The following is a 23,036-nucleotide window of genomic DNA, read 5'->3' on the forward strand; positions in this document are numbered from 1 at the left end:
CCAAACAACTACCCGCTGGCTAAAGGCAAATTTCCGGACATCTATTCTACATCTTTCCTCAATTTGAATTTATGCCCTCACAGGTGATTATTCGGAGCAAGAGGAAGAATCCCATCAGCATTGAGAATGCTCAAACCATTCAAGGCTTTATACCCCTCTATCAGATCACCTTGCCGGTGCCTAGTCTCCAGACACTGTAATTTGCAAAACTTAAGCCTTTCTTCGTAAGAGCAACCCTTTGTTCCATTCACTAATCTTTTTGCTCTTCTCTGTACTCATTCCAGCAGCTCTACATCCGTCTTGAAATGAGGCCTCCAGACCTGTATACAGTACTCAAGGTGTGGCCTAACCATTGCCTTACACAAGGGAATAACCAATTCCGTATCCCTGATAGAAAAATTCCTGTATATCATTGACAAGACACCATGAGCTACTCTTGCCGCCTGTCTGCACTGCTCAGAAAACTTCGTATCTGCCTGCACAATTACCCCCAGGTCCTTTTCATTCTCTACCACTGTCAGTGCAGTACCACAGAGTTGATACATTGCTCTGGGGTTGCTGTTTCCCATATGTAGTACTTTACATTTGTCAATGTTAAACCATTTGCCACCTCTCAGACCATCTGCTCAACCTTTTCAGATCCTGTTGCAGCAGCATAGTGTCAGTAGTGTCCTTAACAACCCTGCCAACCTTTGTATCTTCTGCAAACTTGGACATTAAGCTTAATATACCATCATAAATATTATTTATAAATACAGAAAACAATAATGGACCCAACACTAAACCCTGAGAGATTCCACTAATAACATTAGTCCACGATGGGCAGTGTCCATTGATTACCACTCTCTGTCTTCTCCCCCTCAACCACCCCTTTATCCAAAGCAGCAATTTGCCTCCAATGCCACACTGCTCCAATTTGTGCAGCAGTCTTCCATGTGCAACAGTATCAAAGGCTTTTCTAAGAACCAAATATATAATATCAAAATTATTCTTTGCATCCACTTCCTTTGTGACTACATCATAGTATCCAATCAAATTGGTCAGGCATGACTTCCCCTTAACACAACCATGCTGTGTCCGAGCTATAACTGAAGTCTTGTCTAGATGATCCTGCAGTGCTGCTTTAACCAGTGCCTCCATTAATTTTCCTGGAACAGAAGTTAAATTAACAGGTCTATAATTACTTGTGTCAGCCTTTGATCCTCCTTTGTGAATTGGGGTCACATTTGCACATTTCCAGTCTGTGGGTAGCTCTCCTGAGTCCAAGGAAGCTCTCATAATTATGGCTAAGGGGGTTTGCTTATTTCCTTTGCTGCCTCCTTTAATATAACTGGATAGATCCCACCCACCCCAGGTGCCTTTCTTGTGTTTATCTTCAACAATTTCTCCTCCACTTTACTCTTGGTTATTACAAGATTATCTAGCTTACTGCCAGAGTTGAATACATCTCTGGCAATCCCCTTCCAGAATAACTCCTCATGAGTGAATGTCGATGCAACATATTTATTTAGTTTGTTAGCTACCCGAGCAGGATCATCAATAGTTGAACCATCGATATCAAGTGGACCCATCTGATTCATCCCCTTCCTTCTAGAGTTTACATAAAGAACTCTTTGCTGTTTTTCTTTGCATCCTTTGCCAAAGATTTCTCATAATCTGCCTTTGCCTGCCTAACCTCCTTTGTGACTTCGTTACAGACCAGCTTATATCTATCATAGGCTTCTGTGTCACATGTTAATTTATATGTATCCCATGCATTTTTTCTTCTCTGCCATGTGTCTCATTAGTTCTTCTGACATCCATTTAGGCCTAAAACTTGAACAATATTTCTTAGTTGGTATGTAAAGCCTAGTAGCTTCCAAGATAAGTTCGTTGAATGCTTCCCGTTTTGTATTTGCTGTTGGTAACATCATCAGTTGGTCCCACTGTATAGAATTTAAATACTGTCTCAGACCATCGTAGTCGCCTTTACAAAAGCAATAACCCTTCCCTTTACCCCTGATGGTAGTTACCTCTTTGAGTAAATCCCACTTCAGCAGTGGTCACTGCCACCTAGTGGTTCCTTTATCTGCAGATTCTTAATGCATGAAGAATCACTACTGATAATCAAATCAAGTATATTACTCCCTCTAGTTGCCTCCCGAACATACTGATGTAGAAAACAATCATCCAATAAATCCACAAAAGCCTTGCTAGTGTGTGAGTGACCAACCCACAAATTCTAGTCAATATCTGGGAAATTAAAATCCCCCATTATAAGACTCTCTGATTTACTGGCCCACTCTATTTCCCTGTACATTTTCTTATTATACTCATCAGAGTCATAAGCCTATAGCACACTCCTACTCTCAATTTTGATCTCCCAATGCTTATGTAATACCAAACCGACTCAACTGCACTGTACAGCGATGTCAACTGGCTTCACTTCCTTGGATTTTATGTGTTTCTTAACTAATAGAATAACCCCTCGTCCCTTCCTATCCTGTCTATCCTTTCTGTAGACGTTGTACTCCCCAAATTCCAGTTCTGCATTCCTTATATCTTTGTGACACCACGTCTCTGATATCCCAACATCCGCCTTTGATGCTTTGAGCAATACCTCAAATGCATCAAATTTATTTACCAAACTCCTGGAATTGGTGTACACGCAAGTATACATGCACCTGTTCTTTTTCTTAGCTACCCTAACACAACCCATGTGTTTACTTGTACTGCAATTACTCCCAGCAGTCTCTGAAATATCCTGCATCTTATTTTCCAAGCTGCTGCTCATTCCAATAGAAGCAGTGCAAGAATCACTTTCACCTCTGCCAATGGCTACTGTTAATCTATTAGTCTTTGTATCCCCCCCAAGCTAGCAGTTTTCCGACCCATCTAACACTGCCTCGATAGCATCAGCAAATATTTTTACACCCTTTCTATTTAAGTGTATCCCATCGTTGTTTGTTTGTTTGTTATTTGGTTTTTAGGAGCATTAGCAACTAAGGCCATATTGCTCCGGGATATGCGGTGGTCATTCCCTGAATGACCTTTCCGCAACCTCCGTATTTGGTGGTGACGGGCTCGAACCCCGGTCTAATCAAGAAGCGTGTGCTACCACTGCTGCTCCTTCCCACCTGGCTACGGAGGCGCCTGTATCCCATCCTTGTAGAAGCAGTCTCTCCTGTTAACAAGTACAGACCAGGTAGAAAAAAATTCTACCCCTTGAGCCTTGAGTCTTACTAGGGCTGAATTGATCGACAAGGCTCTCATCATATACTCCCTCCTATCATGTCTGGGCAGAATTGCAGACACTTTCAAATTCAACTCTAATTCACAGCTTTTTTTCAATAGTGACCTGTATTTGTTAAGTAATTCTGCCGGTCTCTTACTCTTAATATCATTAGTGCCAACGTGTACAACTATATCACCTTTTGTGCCCTTAAAAGATGATATCTGCTCTACAACGTCATCAACCTTTGCCCCTGGCAGACATACCCTGGTTCTGCTCCACCTATCCTTTTTACAAAGCATGTTCCCTGTTTCCCTGACAATAGATAGAGTCACCAACAACTACTAGTTCCTGTGGGACCAGCACATTCTGCCTTGGGGGTTGCTGCTGTGGTGCATGATGACCAAGTGCAAGCTCTGGCGTTGATGTTGGCAGCTGAGAGCTTGATGGGTCCCTCAATTTAGATACTTTGAGGGCATCCACCCTGTCCTTCAAGCTCTCATATAGGCCCATAACAACGCTGAGTTGTCGTCTGATTTCGTTACACTCCTTGCATCGTACACACACACAAAGACATCCCCCCAATCGGCAATATCATGTCCTATACCTGATTGCTCCACAAACGTCATGCAAGCAGTGCATTTTAAAAGGCTGTGATTGAGAGGGCAACTGCCCCCCTCAGTTCTCCTCTGAGCCACAGCACTCCCATTAGCTTGAGCCTTTTGCTTTGGTGCTCTGGTCTGAGTCATGATTTTGATTTAATTTTAATAAAATTTCAATTTCAGTAGAAAAGTATAACCCTAAACTTATATTCCAACACAGTTATAATGCTATATATATTTTTCAGTATCTAGTATTTTCTACGAGTTCCATTTATATAACTTCCGTATCACGTTATGTATTAATTAATTATGTTACATTTGTAATCTAAGTCATATGTATTTAGTTAAAAGTACAATTTAATTGACAACTAAGTTTAACAAAATTAATAGATTTTACTGACTAATTGATAATATTATATTATATACTATATTATACGCTATCTAGTTCGGGATGTAACGTATCGTATAACAAAGGCGGCAAGTTACGAACGGTAAATCTACGGACACTTAAGTATTAATTAACTTCCAAATCTCGCTGTCTCAATTCAGAATAAACTAACAATACTGACTAGGTCTATAAGCTACTTATAGAAAATAATTTGATGTAACAATTGGTAAATAAAGCGGCTAAATATGGTTAAAAAACTTCTCGTTCAGTGGAGCTGCAACTTGTAACACGTCGATTTGATACCCTTACCGTTTACTTTTATGCAATTACATGGCCCAGTAAAGAATAAATACACCAGATTAATCAGAAAATCACAAAATAATGCTATACTACTAAATTTAAATCAAAAGTTTTAGAAAAACAATAATTTAAAATCAATAAATAAGAAAATCCACTTAGCGGCTTTGAACACGTCTGGGTCCCACTAGCCTCGTCAGCAGACTTTGATATACAGTAAACCCCTACTATTCGCGGGGGTTACGTTCCAGAGAAATGTCGCGAATACCGAAAACGCAAATACTGAGTTATGGCTCCCATAGTAATAAAGGAGTTCCGTTCCAAAGTATGAAATATATAAGAAAAACTAGTCTAAAATTTTGTCTATGTATGTATTATATGTAGCTTCATAATATGACTATGTACATAGACAGTACATAGTGAAATGCAAGCATATGGCATCGAAATGAAAATAAGAAACAATTTAATATTAAATGTAATATTTATTAGAAATTTCAAACAAATCTTTCAAACCAGCGCCTTTGCTTGCTAGCAAAAAAAAACATCACACCAGTGCTATCACTAGTTTCGCTAAAGTGTTGATAAAGGAGTTTTGCCTTTTCACGAATGATGAGTGAACTTAACGGAATTTTATTTTGAGTTCGGTCTTCTATCCACAGATTTAAAGCTTTTTCCATTTTTTATAATTTAACATCACGAGTTACAGAGCTAATTTTTGAAACAATTAGCGTGTTTTCACGGATTTTTTTCATCCGATTTTTTGATTGATCGTATCGTTGACTCATTGATTTTATAATGTTTTGCCATTGAGGAGACACTTTCACCATTAGATATTTTGTCTAATAACTCAATTTTATTCGCTAATGTCATCACCTTCTTTGATATTTTCACATTTCTCTTTTTATTCGTAGCCATATTTTTGTAGGGGTTAGAAAGAACTTGTCCACAATAAAGTCACTTTTTTCCGTTAATACACTCGAAAAAGTCTGTTTTACACTGCAAAACGGTAGATTTATCATTTTTATAAGCAAATCAATTTATAAATTGATAAATTTATTCAATTTATAAACATATAAATTAAAAGCAAACGACGAAACCTTCCATGACAAACGCATAACACATACTGAACAAGGATTAGCGAGAAACATCCAGGCTTGCAATTTTGTCACCCCTCTCCCCCCACCCACTGAGCGCTGTTTTGACCGGGAAAGATAATTTTAGCCACGCCCATGTTTTTTATGGCGGAAAATATTCACGGCGCTTTAAAATTCACATTTTTTTTTAGGTTTCATTTTATATTCAATCGGCGATTGCGAATACAGATACCGCGAATAGCGGGGGTTTACTGTAGCGGGGATTTACTGTACAGGATACAGAACCAAGCTTCTGATGAGGATACTCGGCACCAGTTGTCTTATGCTGCCATGCTCAAACTACCTCAGATCCCCACCACACAGAACAAGCATATGCTGATTATAAAAGCTAGAGAAGGGTGCGACATCCCAGATAGCGATGGAGTGAAGGACACCGTCCTAAAGAAGATAAAACCAAAATTAGACAATCTCCAAATCAAAAACATTCGCAAAATTTGCGACAAAGGGATAATATTGGAAGCAGCCACTAAGTCAGATCTAGAACAGATCAAGTCTTGCGGCACAGCTGAAGATCTAACTCTTACCTTTGAAACCCCTAAACTCAGGGGACCAAGTTTAATTGTGTTTGATGTAGATGGCTCAATCCAGAAAGTTGACCTACTGGAGGAAGTATATAACAGAAATCTCTTTGAATCCATGAGCAAAGAAGAAGCCATTAAGGAGATGAAAATTCAATTTTCCACCAATGCACGGACTCGCGGTCGACTTAATTGGGTTAAGTGTCCCCCAGGATAAGGAGATTCCTACACAGCCAGGATAGAATTTTTCTGGGCTGGTCATCCCACAGATTCAGAGATTTTGTACCAGTCCTGAAATGCTACAAATGTCTTGGTTATGGGCACACCTCTGCTAAGTGTCTTAAAAAACAACCAATATGTGGGCATTGTGCTGAGGCAGGGCATCTCTACAAGGACTGTCCCAACAAAGCCTCACCTCCTAAATGCTCAAATTGCAAAGCAATTAACAAACCCTACGATCACTCTGTGCGGGATGGAGCGTGCCTTGTATATAGAAGAGCAGCAGATATAGTACGCAATAAGACTAACTATGGAAAATAGGATGCTCAATCCCCCCTCTCCCAGACTTCGTATAGCTCAAATCAATGGCCAAAAATCCATCTCAGTGGCAACACAGCTTCATCCCCTAATGGACGAGTTGAATCTAGACATTCTTCTCCTTCAGGAACCATACTGCGTCCGTGGAAGGGTCTCTGGTTACCCCCTGGCTTTCAGGAAAATCCAGACGACAAACCAGTTGTGCCTCGCTGCTATCATCGTCCGCAATCCAGACTTAGTAGTAACACAGATAGAATCACTCTGCACTCCCCACCTAGCGGGGGCTACAATAGAAGGCAGCTTCGGCCGTATTGCGGTCCTAACAGCATACTTCCAATTTGGTACAGATATCCTCCCGCACATAGCTCGACTAGAACAAGCTCTTGACCTCCTGGAGAACACTGATGTCATCATAGCCGCAGATTCGAATGCCCGGTCAACACAATGGTTCAACACCTCTACCGATGCAAGAGGAGATATGTTAGATGAATTCATTGCCTCACGCAGCCTTGAAATCATCAACAGACCAGGACAACCAACCACCTACTCTTCGGGAACTGGAGAGTCTAACCTGGACATCACACTAACTACTTCTTCTCTTCGCAATAGACTCCTCCATTGGCAGGTGCATGACACAGCCACTACTAGCGACCATCGCCTCATCACTTACAGTGTCACCGATTCTGCCCTCCCTCGTCAAGTGCCTATCCAGGATATTGTAAGATTCTCTACTAAAACAGCGAACTGGGACCAGTTTGACAATGTAATTCAAGATGCTCTTCATGACCCAGCTAGCAACTTCTACCAATCAATGAACAGTGCGCAGAAAACAGACTTTGTGCAGAGTCTGCTCCTCAAAGCTTCAGAGGCTTCCATGAAAAATGTTCCAGGAAACCAAGATCTGTTCCATGGTGGTCGCAGGAACTCACTAACCTGCGCAATTCTCTGAAGCGCGCTCGGAAAGAATACCAACGCAAGAGAAGGACTGAACCTGCTCACATTGCAGAACAGTATAGAGACCGATTCAAAGCAGTCCGCCGTGAATATACTAACAAAATTTACCATGCCAAGCAAAGCTCCTGGCGTTCCCTTGTCGAGACTGAGGGGAACCGGAATCCGTGGGGTTTAGTCCACAAACTCGTGAGGAATAAGCTGGGATCCACGGATGTCATACACTCTGTCCGCTCTGATGACTCGTCTGAGACTACACACTGGGAAGATACAATCAACCGGATTCTGGATGAACTAATATATCAGGACAACACCAACTCTGATACTGACATCCACAGGAAGATAGCAGTACAAAATTCCAGCTTCCAGCCAGATATTATGGAGGAACCATTCACAGAGGAAGAATTCGATGCAGCAATTAAAAAAATCAAAAAAGGTAAAGCTCCTGGTTTGGATTTTATTGAAGGCGAGACTGTGCAACGTCTCTGGGCCATAGCTCCAATGATACTTCTTCAGCTCTTCAACACCTGTCTGAATGAGGGTAACTTTCCATCACGTTGGAAGCATGCTAATCTGAGGCTCTTACCTAAGGATCCCACAGGTACCTCCAAGGCATATCGCCCGATTGCGCTGCTTCCCATTCTCGGCAAGGTTTTTGAGAGACTGCTGCTCTCCCGCTTCCAACCCCGATATGAAGCCAGTGGTTTGGCATCCTCGCTTCAATTTGGATTCAAACAAGGGTGCTCCACAATTGATGCTCTATCCAAAACCCTCAAAGTTGCAGAACAGTCGGATGCAACTTATGTACTGGCAATCTTCATTGACTTCAAAGGAGCTTTTGACACAGTGTGGTGGCCGGGCGTTCTTCAGAGGGCCAGAGTCTCTAACTGCACTTGGAATTTCTACCACTGCCTCAAAAGCTACTTCTCTAACCGCAAGGTCAGCATCAAAACAAAATATCACTGCATCACCCCGACATCTAACCCGAGGCTGTCCCCAGGGCTCCATCCTGGGGCCAGTTGTCTGGAATATGATACTCGACGACTGGCTCCTGAGGGACTACCCACACACTACTCAGCTTTCTTATGCCGACGACATGGTTATTATCATTGAGGGCCCCACCCGCGCCACCATAGAAACCCAGGCTACGGTTGTTCTCGCTGCTCTGTCCGTATGGGCCACGGAAAATAAACTCTCAGTCTCCACTGAGAAGAGCAAAACCCTCCTATTAAAAGGCAAACTGGACTTCTCCAGACCTCCTACCATACGTTTTAATGGCCGCCCACTGAAAAACTACCGATCGGTGAAGTACCTGGGAGTAATTTTGGACGACAGGAGAACTTTCATTCCTCATATCCAAGCTATCAAAGAAAAGATAAAAAATTACATCACTATGTTAGCACGCTTTACCCGCAAGGACTGGGGTCTTAAAGGACCAACTCAACGCCTTTTATACTCAGCAGTATTTATACCAATTGTTACATATGGAGCTGCAGTATGGTACCACCGAATGACTTTAGTGCATGCTCAACGTAAAATTCGGCAAATTCAACGACTTATGCTACTACAAATGACCCGCGCATGTAGAACGACATCAACTGCCGCCCTACAGCTACTAACAGGCCGCCTCCCTTTGGACCTCCACGTCACTTTTATCGGACTTTCTCATGCCATCAAGAAGAATAAGGAAGCTGAATTCCTCACTATTCAAACCCGTACCGATACCGACATCAAACAGGAACATAAACGTGTGTGGCTACAATTCATAAACTTATGGCAAACCCGCTGGAATAACTCCACAACTGGTGCAATTACTAAACTTTTCCTTCCTGTGGTAACCTACATCAACAAGCAACGTTCCACTTGGTTCTTCCCTAACGTCTATGCTTCCTTCCTATTAACTGGCCACGGGTCCTTCAAGAGACGCCTTCTAGAGTTCGGCCTAGTCGAGGATGCCCTCTGTACCTGCAGAGAACCTGAAGACTGGGATCACGTGATGCACTCATGCAACGTATACTTAGATCTAAGAAACCAACTACTCCTAGAACTCCACACTACATCACTTCGGCCAGAAACCAAGTTATTGGAATCTAATGATGCCTTCCGTGCACTGACCAGTTATGCCAACGAGGTCTTTCGTCGTCGCTGGCATCACCTGCAACTCCCGAACACTACTCCTGGATAACCTCTTCTAGACAGCAACTGATACCCAGCACCGGAAACTTCCAGACATGAAACTGCAAATGGCGGACAGCCCTGTCGACGCCGCTCCGTGATTCTCCATTGTGACGATCCTGGACTCTTTAATTTGAACTTTACCTATTCTCTTCTTCCTACCCACAGTCTTTCTTCAGGACTCCTACAACTGCACCTAGCACTCTTCCTGCTCCGTTTCGCCTGGGAGGATGCCTACGCTCTGTCATCCTCACTATCTTGTCTGTCTTCCACTTTCCTGTCTCTTCTCTGCTCTTTCCTTGGCCTTCCCCACTCTCACTCCTGCAAGAGTGTGGACGGCCCGTCAGATGTCTTTTACTCCCTGGTCCGGCTCCTCGTGCCAGTGGACGGATGCTGGGAGGCTCCTTCCTGGTGATCGCGCCTCCCAGTAACGAAGAGGCCAGTCAAACAACACAAACAACACACTACTCACACATAACCCACACTGACTGGCTTTGCTATGTTAACAGAGTATTTAACGCGGATTTGTGGGAAACCACGGGAACCGCATAACAAAAAACACTATGTCCACTATGTACAGGATACAGACTTCAGGATACAGATATACAGACTTCGATACACATAATGATATACAGGAACTTTTCTAGCAGGGATAAGGAGGTGATCATCCCCTTGCATAAAGCAATGGTCAGGCCACACCTTGAGTATTGTATACAGGCCTGGAGGCCTCATTTTAAGAAGGATGTAGAGCTGTTGGAATGAGTACAGAGGAGGGCTACAAGATTAGTGAATGGAACGAAGGGTTGCTTAAGGAAGGCTTAAGTTTTCGCAGATTACAGTGTTTGGAGACTAGGCACCTGCAAGGTGATCTGATTGAGGTGTATAAAGCCTTGAATGGTTTGAGATGCTCAATGCTGATGGGAATCTTCCTCTTGCTCAGAATAATCACCTGAGAGGGCATTAATTCAAATTGAGGAAATACAGTTGTAGGATAGATGTGTGGAAGTTTGCCTTTAGTCAGCAGGTAGTTTATTGGTGGAACAGACTTCCATCCTTTGTTGTGGAAGTTGATAACCTAAATAAATTTAAGGCTGAGCTGGACAGGTATTTGGAACGAACAGAGGGGTGAAATCGGACCTCTTTTCTTTTTTTTTTTTTTTGGCTGATGCTGCATAAGCTTTCTTTCTTGCATCTTATGCCTCTACTAATGCTAATGCTAATATACCGTAGTAAGTCTTTCCTTACTACTCTTTGATGTCTTACTGCTTTAACTTCAGTTATACAAATCAATTCAACTGGATATTTTCCTGGTTTTTTCCCCCTCAACTATTTACTACGCATTACTTGAAAATTCCAGGTATCTATTTTATACTCTAAAATAAAATAGTAACTATCTACTTTTTGTAAATCTTTCAGTTTTTATTTTCAGCTCTTATTTTTTGGCTTCTTACAAGGCAAGCATTTGATATTAGACTCTTTTTTTTTTCTACTAAATCTCTCTCAGTCATGGCCTTACTAAAAGGAAGGGCTTTATGATTCCAGCTTTATCCAATAATCTTTAATATATTTTTCTTAGGTTTTTATCTTTATACTTTCTACTTCTCCTTTTTTCTCATTTGTAAAGCTATTAGTACAATACGAGGGTGATACGAATTTTCCTACTGTCCTTAATCTCTCTCTCACTAACCTTGCCATTTTTATCTACACTTTTATCCCTTCTCTCTCCTCGATTCACTTCCTTGCCTTATTCTTTTTGCTTGCACTAACTTCATATACATATTCTCCTTAAATTTATTCTAAATCGTGTCATTCACTTTTTACCACTTATTTTTGCATCTAGGCTACACTGTAAGCACTTATTTTAATTTTATTTTATTACCACTTTACTTCATAATTTACCTTAATTTCTTTTATTCTATAACATATACTGTGTTGGGACTACTTTGTCCATATTTTTGTGAAAGTTCTACTGCTTTACTGCCCCCTCCCCCATTTAATCTCACTCAGTTTTATTCTTAAATTTGCTTTTCTTCCACAGGTATGGACAAGTATAGAAATGCAGTCTTTGATACGGGATCAGATTATGTCCCCTGATGAAATACCTGATTATGTATCAATATTTATATTTTTAGCAAACATTAGATTTTAATTTTATAATTTCTGTACCCCTTTCTTTAAGTTATAACCAAAATTGCCCACCCATATCTGATGCTGGCTATTAACTCCATCTATCAATTTAATTTATTATTTTTTTTTTTTTTTGATTTATAGTTTCCTTCTCTCTAATTGGCTATCCTATTCAGCCTATAATTTTCTTTAATTCATTATATCATATAGGATATTCACATTCTCTCTTTCTTACACCTTCAACATCTCCAATTTCAGCTATCCTTCTATTAGTTTTGGCATTTTGTATAATTTATGCATCCATCTTCACACTTTTTAACACACTTATTAATTCTACCTCACATACATAAACTTTTGTATCCTTTGCTGTTGCTTAGTGCACTCAGGTGCAAATGTTATATTATCTTTATTATTATTTTTATATCTGCATTACCACTTAACTTTTCAGCTCATTATTATATATATATTGTGTGTGTGTGTGTGTGTGTGTGTGTGTGTGTGTGTGTGTGTGTGTGTGTGTGTGTGTGTGTGTGTGAATTTAACTTATTTATACATCATTATTTATTAAATTATGGTACTACTTGGGAGCATCAGGTTTGTAGTGACCCCAACCAACCCACTAGTTATATATAAATCTAGCCCTGGTATGGGAAGCCTTATATATAAATATATAACATAGATACATATAAAAACAACAAATTAATGTAAATTTAAAGAAGATTAGAGAAAGCTGGAGAAAATTAGCAAAAGTTAGTGAAAATTAACATTCTCCCTCATGGCTATATCTCTGCTACTTTCTCAGGAGCTTTGAGCAGACATATAACTATACTAGAGGAATGTATTATACATACCCGTTTTGCTAGGTTAACTTTAGGTAATTACTTGGTGGATAATTTGGAATAATGAGAATAATCTTTTTGAATGTATGTACTTAATTTTAAATAAACAGGGTGGTTTACATATATGACAGCAAACTGTGATGGGAGATTCAAAGCTCTATGGGTATGTATCAGATTGGAATATCATAGTACCTCACCTCCATATCGTGTGGTGGTCAGTCTGAAAATGTTCAATTTTTCCTCCTTCATTGCACAGATGTACCAGGTTTAATCAGTGGCGTGATACCTTGCCATAGGCAAATGTTTTGCTTTCCAGAGAGTGGGCTGGATGTTAATGGAATTTAAAGCTTGGGGAATTATATATTTTTGCTTGTATTATTGTGGGAAGCAAATACAACATGATATCAATTTAGGCCAAAAATGAAAAATAATAGAAATAAATTGACTTGGTAGTATTAAAATTAAACTAAAATGATAGATCTTAAAATTAAACATCTTATCCATAGGGTGTGGACTAGCAACGCTTTTCTAAGGCACAGCAGCCCTGTATGTGCCCTTGGGGATAACTATTTACAAATATATACAGCCTCTTTCATTGTGAATATTAACCCTGTGGTTTCTCGTTATATTCCGTGCTTGTAAATAAATCTCGTTTTAGTGGAATGCAATAATATACCTGCATGGTGATGATGATGACCTGTGTATTTACATTCATGGTGTTAATAACTCTGCTAGTGGGGATTTGGCTTTGGTCATCCAGGCACTGTGCGGATAGGTGACAAACCTCACCTATGCGCAATTAACCTGGGGTTCAAATTGGGACCAATTTTCAGCTCTAATTGGAGCATTTATGTACCATGGAAAAAATTTTTTCAAAGATACTATTAGGATTAATGTTAGTAGGTTGCTGTTTCAGTTTATCTTGTGCAGCTGCATTTATGTGGTGTCTTATGTAATTGTCAGGTATATTGTTTTTGATGAGGGTATTTTTCAGTTTTATTAAAGCTTCCATCATTCTTTCTGGGCTATTGCATATGTGTATAATTCTGTTGGTTTGGTTTTTGATCACGTTTCCATGTATATTTTTGGCTAATTTTGTTTCCCAGTTAGTTAGTTTTAACTAACTAACTGACTGAAAATAACAAACTGGGAAACAAAATTAGCCAAAAATATATATGGAAACGTGATCAGAAACCAAACCAACAGAATTATAGTGTACCTGATGCTCCCAAGTTGTACCACAATTTAATAAGTAACAATGTATAAATAAGTTAAGTACATATATAACCCATGCATATATAATGTCTAATTGTCACAGGGCAATAGCATTAACATATCCTCATTTACGCTATTTAATATTTAAATCTAATTGTCATTAGATAATTCCAACATTATATATATATATATATATATATATATATATATTATGTGAGGTAAAAGTTAGGCAAAAGAAAAAAATAAATAAATATGGCTATGTAGCTATCATTAGAGGCAGCAAATGCACATCCTCCTTTTGCAAATGCACATCCTTCTTTTGCCTAACTTTTACCTCACATAATATAAATTAATGGTAGTAGTGGGTTGATATGCTAAATAAGCAGCGCCTGTGCCGCCATCTATTCTTTTCCTTTCTATTATATAAGCTGGTTAAGCTTGCATTATGTCAGTGGTGTGGCTCTGATCAAGAGTGCTGTCTGTTCTATAGATTATTTTTCGCTGCATAAGGACCACCGCCATGCAAATCCTCTGCATTGGTTGATCTATCGGAGAATGGAGGGGTGGATTGGTTCTTCGATATTTCTGCCTTTGCGATGATTTGTATGACGATTGAAATGCAGCGATTCCATGACCATTATTGGCCTCGTGGTCCTCTGTCGATATGGGGCATGATGGTCAGTCTATCATTTTGATATTTTAGTTTTTTGGTAGTTTCTTTAACCCTTTTTGGTGATATTTCACGTCTTTTGGAACCGGTACCTTCGAGGGGGGTACCGCTAAATTATTTATAATTGGCATTATTTTAAATTTACTTTTTTATTAATTGGGTTTAATGACTTAATTGATTAAATTATACAGGGGATTATCGACTACCTTTTTGTCCTATTATCTCTACTTTCCCTTCCCTGTTTGTTTATTTTATATTATTTTGCGTTTCGTTTCGCTCTGTATTATTGCCGTACTACTGGCTGATGTTTTTATTTTAAATATCATATTTATTTTAATTATCAGATATAATTAGGCATCATGTGGAAGATGTGCATTTGCTGCCTCTAATGATAGCTACATAGCCATATTTATTTATTTTTTTCTTTTGCCTAACTTTTACCTCACATAATATAAATTAATGGTAGTAGTGGGTTGATATGCTAAATAAGCAGCGCCTGTGCCGCCATCTATTCTTTTCCTTTCTATTATATAAGCTGGTTAAGCTTGCATTATGTCAGTGGTGTGGCTCTGATCAAGAGTGCTGTCTGTTCTATAGATTATTTTTCGCTGCATAAGGACCACCGCCATGCAAATCCTCTGCATTGGTTGGATCTATCGGAGAATGGAGGGGTGGATTGGTTCTTCGATATTTCTGCCTTTGCGATGATTTGTATGACGATTGAAATGCAGCGATTCCATGACCATTATTGGCCTCGTGGTCCTCTGTCGATATGGGGCATGATGGTCAGTCTATCATTTTGATATTTTAGTTTTTTGGTAGTTTCTTTAACCCTTTTTGGTGATATTTCACGTCTTTTGGAACCGGTACCTTCGAGGGGGGTACCGCTAAATTATTTATAATTGGCATTATTTTAAATTTACTTTTTTATTAATTGGGTTTAATGACTTAATTGATTAAATTATACAGGATTATCGACTACCTTTTTGTCCTATTATCTCTACTTTCCCTTCCCTGTTTGTTTATTTTATATTATTTTGCGTTTCGTTTCACTCTGTATTATTGCCGTACTACTGGCTGATGTTTTTATTTTAAATATCATATTTATTTTAATTATCAGATATATATATATATTTTTTAGAAATTTGACAGTAAATCACATCTGGTCCAAACATACTTGGTTTTTCTTTATTTAGTACTTTGAACAGGTCAGTTATTGTGAGGGTTGGTTAAACAATGTATATCTTTTTTATGTTTGAACCAGTTGTTTAAGGATCAAACAAAAGGATGTATATAAAATATGCCTCCTTCTCGGATACATTTTCTAGAATATATTTTCTTATTCTTTATTACACATGATAACTGGAGATGCAACAACATTACTGACTACAATTACAAGGAGAAAGACTGCCTACCTTGGGCACATTATGAGGCCCTCAATATAACTTGCAGAGACTAATCCTGCAAGGGAAGATTATAAGCAAAAGAGCAAAAGGAAGACAAAATTAAAAATGGGCTTGATAACATCAAAGAATAAAAGGAGGGGGGGGGGTCTTACGACAAGAAATTTTCCACAAAGCAAGGGACAGATTTGGCTGGAAAATGTTGGACTCCAACGTTCAAACTGATCACAGAACCTGAAGAAGAAGCATGTTACCATGACTTTTACATATTTAATTCATTACGGAGTAACTGAGAAAATTCCATCAGTTATTCAACTTTTCAACACCACAGTAGGAGAAAAATGGTCCGATTTTTCATTTTTAAAGTCTATTCTAGATTTGACTAATGAATCACTTGGAATGGACAGTCACATCAATCATGAGTGACAATTTTTAACAATTTCAATGCTTAATTTGAATTTTCTCACAAGAACTGTCAGCTGAAAAATCAATATACTGAATTAACCACACTACACTGATATATTCCTCCTGCATCATATGCTATGAAACTGAATTCTCAATAAAAAGGTGTTCAGGAAGCAGTTAAGTGGGTCAAAAAGAAAACCCAATTCTGAGTTGGAATAGAAAAACTAATTTGAACAATAATTTCTTACACTATACAAAATGGTGGGAAATCAAACATACAATTTTTTTAACAAAAATAATTTCTAAATACTCACGTATCAGCCCAAAAGAGAGTGTCTTCAAACACAGTTAGAGTGAAAGGATTCTCTAAAACTGCTCCACTTATGACTATTTCTCTTTTAGATCCATCAAGGTTAATTCTTTCTATGGTGTCAGTCCGGGAATCACACCAATACAGTTTATTTTCTTTAGAATCCAAAGCCAAATCATTAACTAACTGAATGGATGTATTTACGAATACCTTCCTCTGGCTTCCATCTAATGATGCCCTTTCTATTTTTGGAGGTATGCCCCAATCACTCCAAAATAGATAGCTTTAAAATAATACAAAAAGTACCGTTGTAGGATTACATAATTTATTACTAATTATAATACACAGTAATAATTATTAATAAATTAAATTTTATTTAAGTAATTCTCCACAAGACCACTACAGGAAAAAATATGTAAATAACATTAAATTTCTAGTACAAGAAATGGTTTGTGTTATAACCTGAGAAAATATATATTTTTTCAAAAATAGCCACAAAAATATGCCACTGAGAATCTATCTATGAGATATGGTTGTTTTTTATTAGGATCAAAGAAACTCAAGCCATCAAGCATTTATGCTGGTATTGTTTTCTTAGAGCCAGACCAGTTTGTAGGATAAAAAATATAAAATAATAAAAAAAAAGTAGTTTTATGATTATATAATTTATTACTAATTAGAATACACAGTAATAATCATTAATAAATTAAATTTTAGTTAAGTAATTCTCCACAAGACCACTACAGGAAAGAATATGTAAATAATATTAAATTTCTAGTACAAGAAATGGTTAGTATTATAACCTGAGAAAATATATATAATTTCAAAAATAGCCACAAAAATATGCCACTGAGAATATATTTATCTATCTATCTATAAGATGTGGTTGTTTTGTATTAGAACCAAAGAAACTCAAGCCATCAAGCAACTATTTTTTTTTTTATGAAAACCCCAAAAACGAGAGTTATTAGAACTTATAGTACTTAGTATGATGCAGGGACTGCAGGATGAGAAGACGAGAGAAGATATTTGTTGACATTAGACTTGAACTTCTGTAGACTAATTTTCAGGAAAGACATATGAAGGAAGGTTGTTCCAGAAAACGGCAGTTGAATGAATAAACAAGGAAGATGAAAAGTTGGTTCTGTGAGTTAGAAGTTGGACAGTAAATGGACGTTGGCTGGTGGCGACATGTTTTCACACTGTTTTGAAAGAGAGAGTGGGAATTATAGAAGCCAATTCAGAAGAGCAGTGCCCTTTGGAAGTATCTGTAGAAAAGGCATGCAGCAGAAACAGTACGTCTATGAGACAGTGAGCAAAGAGACTCTGTTAGAGATGAGTCATTAATTAACCTAACTGCCCTCTTCTGAATGGAATGTAGAAGCCTCAGAGAGGTTTTGGGGCACCACCCCAGATGTGGGAACAATATTCCAAGAAATGGTAGGGCGGATTTGCGATTTGTACAAGGTGAACAGCTGTTTGGAAGATGTTGTTTGTTTGTTATTTGGTTTTTAGGAGCATTAGCAACTAAGGCCATATTGCTCCGAGATATGCGGTGGTCATTTCCTGACCTTTCCGCATCCTCCATATTTTGGTGGTGACGGGCTCGAACCCCAGTCTAATCAAGAAGCGTGTGCTACGTACTGCTGCTCCTTCCCACCTGGCTATGGAGGCGTCCTGTTTGGAAGAAAAGTAACACCAAGAGCGAAAGAGAAAATAAAGTTTTGAGATGCAGAGGAAGCAATATTTGTAATATGCTTGTGCCAAGAGAGAATAGAAGTCGCGGAGAAGAAGAATCCTTTTTGCGAGATGTAAGACAAGACTGAGTTTTAGAAGGATTGAAATCAACTAAGTTGTCATTGTCCCACTGGAGAATTACCTGGAGATTGGCATTTAAGGAATTGTTAGCGGATATTCGAGAAGTTGAAGCTGATTGAGCAGGGCAAGATTTCTCAAAATGGAAATTGGAATGTAATGCGCTATCATCGGCAAAACTATGGATAGGATTTCCAGTCAATAGAAGAAGGTCATTAATGCACAAGAGGAAAAGAGTGGGGGAAAGAACTGAACCTTGGGGGGACACCAGCATTAGTGGAGAAGTTAGAAGACAGAGAGCCATCTACTATCACCCTAAGTGAGCGATCAGAGAGGAAACTGGATAACCAATTACAAAAAACAGTTGGAAAACCATAAGATGGAAGCTTGTTTAGAAGACCTTTAAGCCAAACACGATCGAAATCCTTTGAGATGTCAAGAGCAACTGCTTGTGTTTCACAGAAGTTTTCCATTTAATTTTTTCATAAATGGGTAACATAAGCCAGAATATCACCGGTGTATCGACATTGACGGAATCCATACTGGTGATCGTTAATCAAACAGAAGGTTTCTTGGTAGCTTAAGAGTTGGCGGTTAATTGATTTCTCCATTAATTTAGAAGGAGTAGAAGTAATTGCAATGGGACAATAATTGGATGGGAGGTATTTGTCACCCTTTTTAGGTACTGGCTGGATATGAGCAAATTTCCAAGCAGAAGGAAAAACACCTTTGGTATAAGAAAATGAAAAAAGGCGGCAAAGAACAGGAGTAAGTTCAGGAGCACAGGTTTTAAGAACAAGTGGAGAAATACCATCAGGACCTGGAGCTTTCTGAGCATCAAGATTAGTCAAAATCCTTTTGACGGAAGACCACAGGAAGCATGGAATGGACCCTGTTGGGAATGGAGGGAGGTGTTTTACCAAGATTGTTAATATGTGAGCTGGAAGAAAAATGGGATGCTAGCAGGTCAGCTTTTTCCTTGGCCAAAGTGACAACAGAACCATCTGGTTTTGACAGACGTGGGAGAAGCAAAAGTTGCGGACAATAGCTTTGGCCAGAGACCAGAATGCTCGGCTACCATTAGGGCAAGAAGCAAGTTTTCTACTCTTAGCCTGTTCAAAATCTAGTTTGGACTGATTAATAACTGCTTTACAATTATTGCGAGCTTTGGTGTAGGTAGAAAATGAAACAAGCCAATTACGATATGCAACATTCTTCTCCTGAACGGCCTTAGCACATTTATTGGAAAACCAAGGTTTAGATAAAGGACGAGATTTTAAATTGGAGTGTGGGATAAAAGAATCAATTCGTACAAGAATAATTTCATGGACACAATCTGAGCAAATGTTGACATCAGAAGTTTTGAAACAGTAGTCCGACCAAGGAAAGAAGAAAAGAAATCTCACAGGTTATCCCATTTTGCATTATTGTAATGTCAAACAACATGAGATTGGGAATAGCCATGAGATAAAGGCTCCATTGGAGAAGTGACAATCACCATGTTGTGATCTGAGATGCCTAAAGGACCACTCACTTCGACCGTGTACTTAGAAGGGTTGTTTGTGAGAAAAAGATCAAGCGCGTTGGCTATATGGTTAGGATTGTCCGATATTCTTATAGGTAAATGAACAATCTGTGCAAGGTCATTAGTAATTGAAAAAGCCTCAGCGTCTCGGCCAGCTGGGTTGGTGTGACTAGAAAATGGAAGCCAGCTGGAGTTGTGAACATTAAAATCACCAAGGAAAATTACCTCACTGTTAGAAAAGTTGGATTGGAGAAAGTCAAGTTGCAAAGAGAGGAAGTCGAAGAGCTCCATGTGATTAGTGAAGTTGGGAGAAAGGTAGAGACAACAGATGAATTTGACAGAATGAGCTAGAGAGATTTTAAGCCAGAGGAGATTCCAAATTACCAAGTCTCTGAGAGGGAATATCGGAACGGACATATGCACAAGTACCACCTTTGAGGCGAAAGGAATCATACAGCGAATAATTTGGGCAACTGAGAAGAGCAGTAATTGAATCATCCGATAACTGAGATTCTGTCAGAAAAAGTACCTGTGGCAGACTGGAAGTGGAAATGGACATCGTTGAAATTAGAATTGAGACCACGTATGTTTGTGAATTGAACCAGGAAATGTTTTGGAGGTTTAGATCTTTTCGCAGATAAGCTAAATCTATTAGTTTCACAATTCATGGTGTATTCAATAGTAGGAAAAAGTGTGAGGGGGAGACATGCTGTATAAAGTAATGAAATTTTTGGATATGGCGTACACATTGTAAGAATATACCCAGATCCTTGACATAACGTGGCCTTGACAATGCCCCCCCTCCCACATACACACTACTTGGACTCCCTCCAGTCACTATCTGGCAGAGCAGAGGTAGCAAGATTATACACTAGCTGATCTGAAAGCCTCCTAAAGAGTTACCAATAGGTTCGATCCGGTGTACTAACTAGCGGCCGGCCTGTGAATACCAGTTTAGAGCTGTACCCTTGAAATGTAAGGAAGATTGGATCTTGCCATGATGTTCATCATAACCTGAAAAGACATCAGTCATACTGCATGATGGAAAAGATGGGGAAGGATTGACCAGAACTTAGCTCTGGAGACTAAACATGGGTTCCACTACTTCAAGCCTCCAATAAGCAAAATGGTGGTATTGCACCGGTTGATGAGAGTTATCTACCACCTAGTATTGCCTGGTAACACAGAGGGACAGTTCCTCCATGTGGTGTGGGCGCCATACCTCAATCCCTGCTTGCATTGGTTGACATCTGGGTAGTCACCCACAGTGTGCTTGTGCATGGGGGTTATACCCAGGATTACTAACAGTCCCACCATTGTAAAGGTGCAAGCAGAGGATTTGGCTGTCACGGACTGCCCAGACATTTTTTCCCAAATTGGGTCCACTTGACTTGAATGTCGCCTGAATATCAGTTCCATCAGTGTTTTAGAGTCCCAGGTAGCAAGCTGTATGACATTCTGAATATGCCAGACAAGTACAACTTGTCTGGCATATCTTGTCTGACTATGTTGCGATTGTGTACTTAGAGTAAGACCAGTTTGTGGGAAGAAAAAATATATATATAGTATGGGACCCTGCATTCAGAATTCTAAAATTCAGGTTTGACAAAATTCTGTTTTTTTTTGTTTTTTTTTTTAATTTATTTATTTGCTGTTTTTTTTAATGAAACTGTTTGATGCCACTCTAGCATTACTGCATCCACCCATCTATCTGAATACAGGAGACTAAGAGAATAACTTTTATATGAAATTTTAATGGTTGCTATGCTTATTTAATAAATGATCTTTTTTATTATTATTATTCATTTTTTTTATTTATTTACTGGAATAACCACATTCAATAACTGTATAAATTAGAATTTTATCTGAGATCCTACTTGTTTGCCCACCCCATATACGGCCTTTCCTCAACAATTTTTGGTAGTGTACACGTGATATGGCTGTAATTCATGGCAAATTTTTGCAACCCACTATACTCATTGGTAAAGGCAAAGTGATTCATTGAATTTTTACCATCAGTATAATTGGAAGCTTCCAATTTCTGTTCCTCTGTGCAGCAGATATATTTTAAATGGTCCCTTTGGCTATTTAAAACTTTCCAAACCAGTAAACAACATTTAATTTTAATTAGGGCTGTTTTACTTATAAAAATTCAGCTGCACCTTCCCATGTCTGATACTGCATTGTCACTGTGATGAACTTTGACCAACAATCTAAGAGGATAGTCAGCTATTAATTAAATAATACGAAGAAATAAAAAAATTAAATGGAGAGTGAAAAGGAATCAAAAAAACAAACAACAAATAACAGAATTTATTAGATAATCCATGTATATTTAGTCCTTGATGAATAGTTAACTAGTTAACTAATACCTAACTCCCATACCTCACTTGGAGAACCAGATACTGCAGTAGTTTCCAAATGTAGACCACAGAGCTAGTGTATATTCTGCAGTATATTCGGAGCTAGTGTATCTTCTGCAGTATATTCTTCCAGTTAGCCAATTAAATTTTTATAAATAATAAGACTTATCCCAGATTAATTACTGCAGATGTTAGTTTTTTACCTATCAATTAGAGATGCAATAATAAAAAAGAGGTACATCACTGACATGGTAACTGCACATGGGAAACTCACAAAAAATAAACATTTTTCCTTTAAACTCTGATTAGAATTAATATGTCAGACATGTATAAGTATAGTGCGAAAGCATCAATAATACATAGCCAAATTTGAATGAACAGAATATTAGCAAAGCGGCATTGTTTTAAGTTATATCTTATATTGTGAATACCTTCACAACGAGTTGCCATGATATTGCACTACTTCGAATAAGTAACGCTTCACCTGACTAATGTTACTTATTCTCAGAGGGATACCACCACCTAGATGGC

General features: G+C 38.7%; 1 protein-coding gene across 1 annotated transcript in view; it reads right to left on the minus strand.

The window, feature by feature from the left end:
• Positions 1-23,036, minus strand: part of LOC150075985 (prolow-density lipoprotein receptor-related protein 1-like) — a 1,358,636-nt gene that overhangs the window by 795,380 nt on the left and 540,220 nt on the right. The window contains 1 exon segment of the mRNA XM_090387555.1: positions 16,807-17,085. Within this exon segment, the coding sequence (XP_090243681.1) occupies positions 16,807-17,085 (279 nt within the window).

The sequence above is a fragment of the Mastigoproctus giganteus genome, chromosome 13, assembly GCF_048544385.1.
Source record: "Mastigoproctus giganteus isolate SK-2022 chromosome 13, ASM4854438v1, whole genome shotgun sequence".
NCBI classification, from domain to species: Eukaryota; Metazoa; Arthropoda; class Arachnida; order Uropygi; family Thelyphonidae; genus Mastigoproctus; species Mastigoproctus giganteus.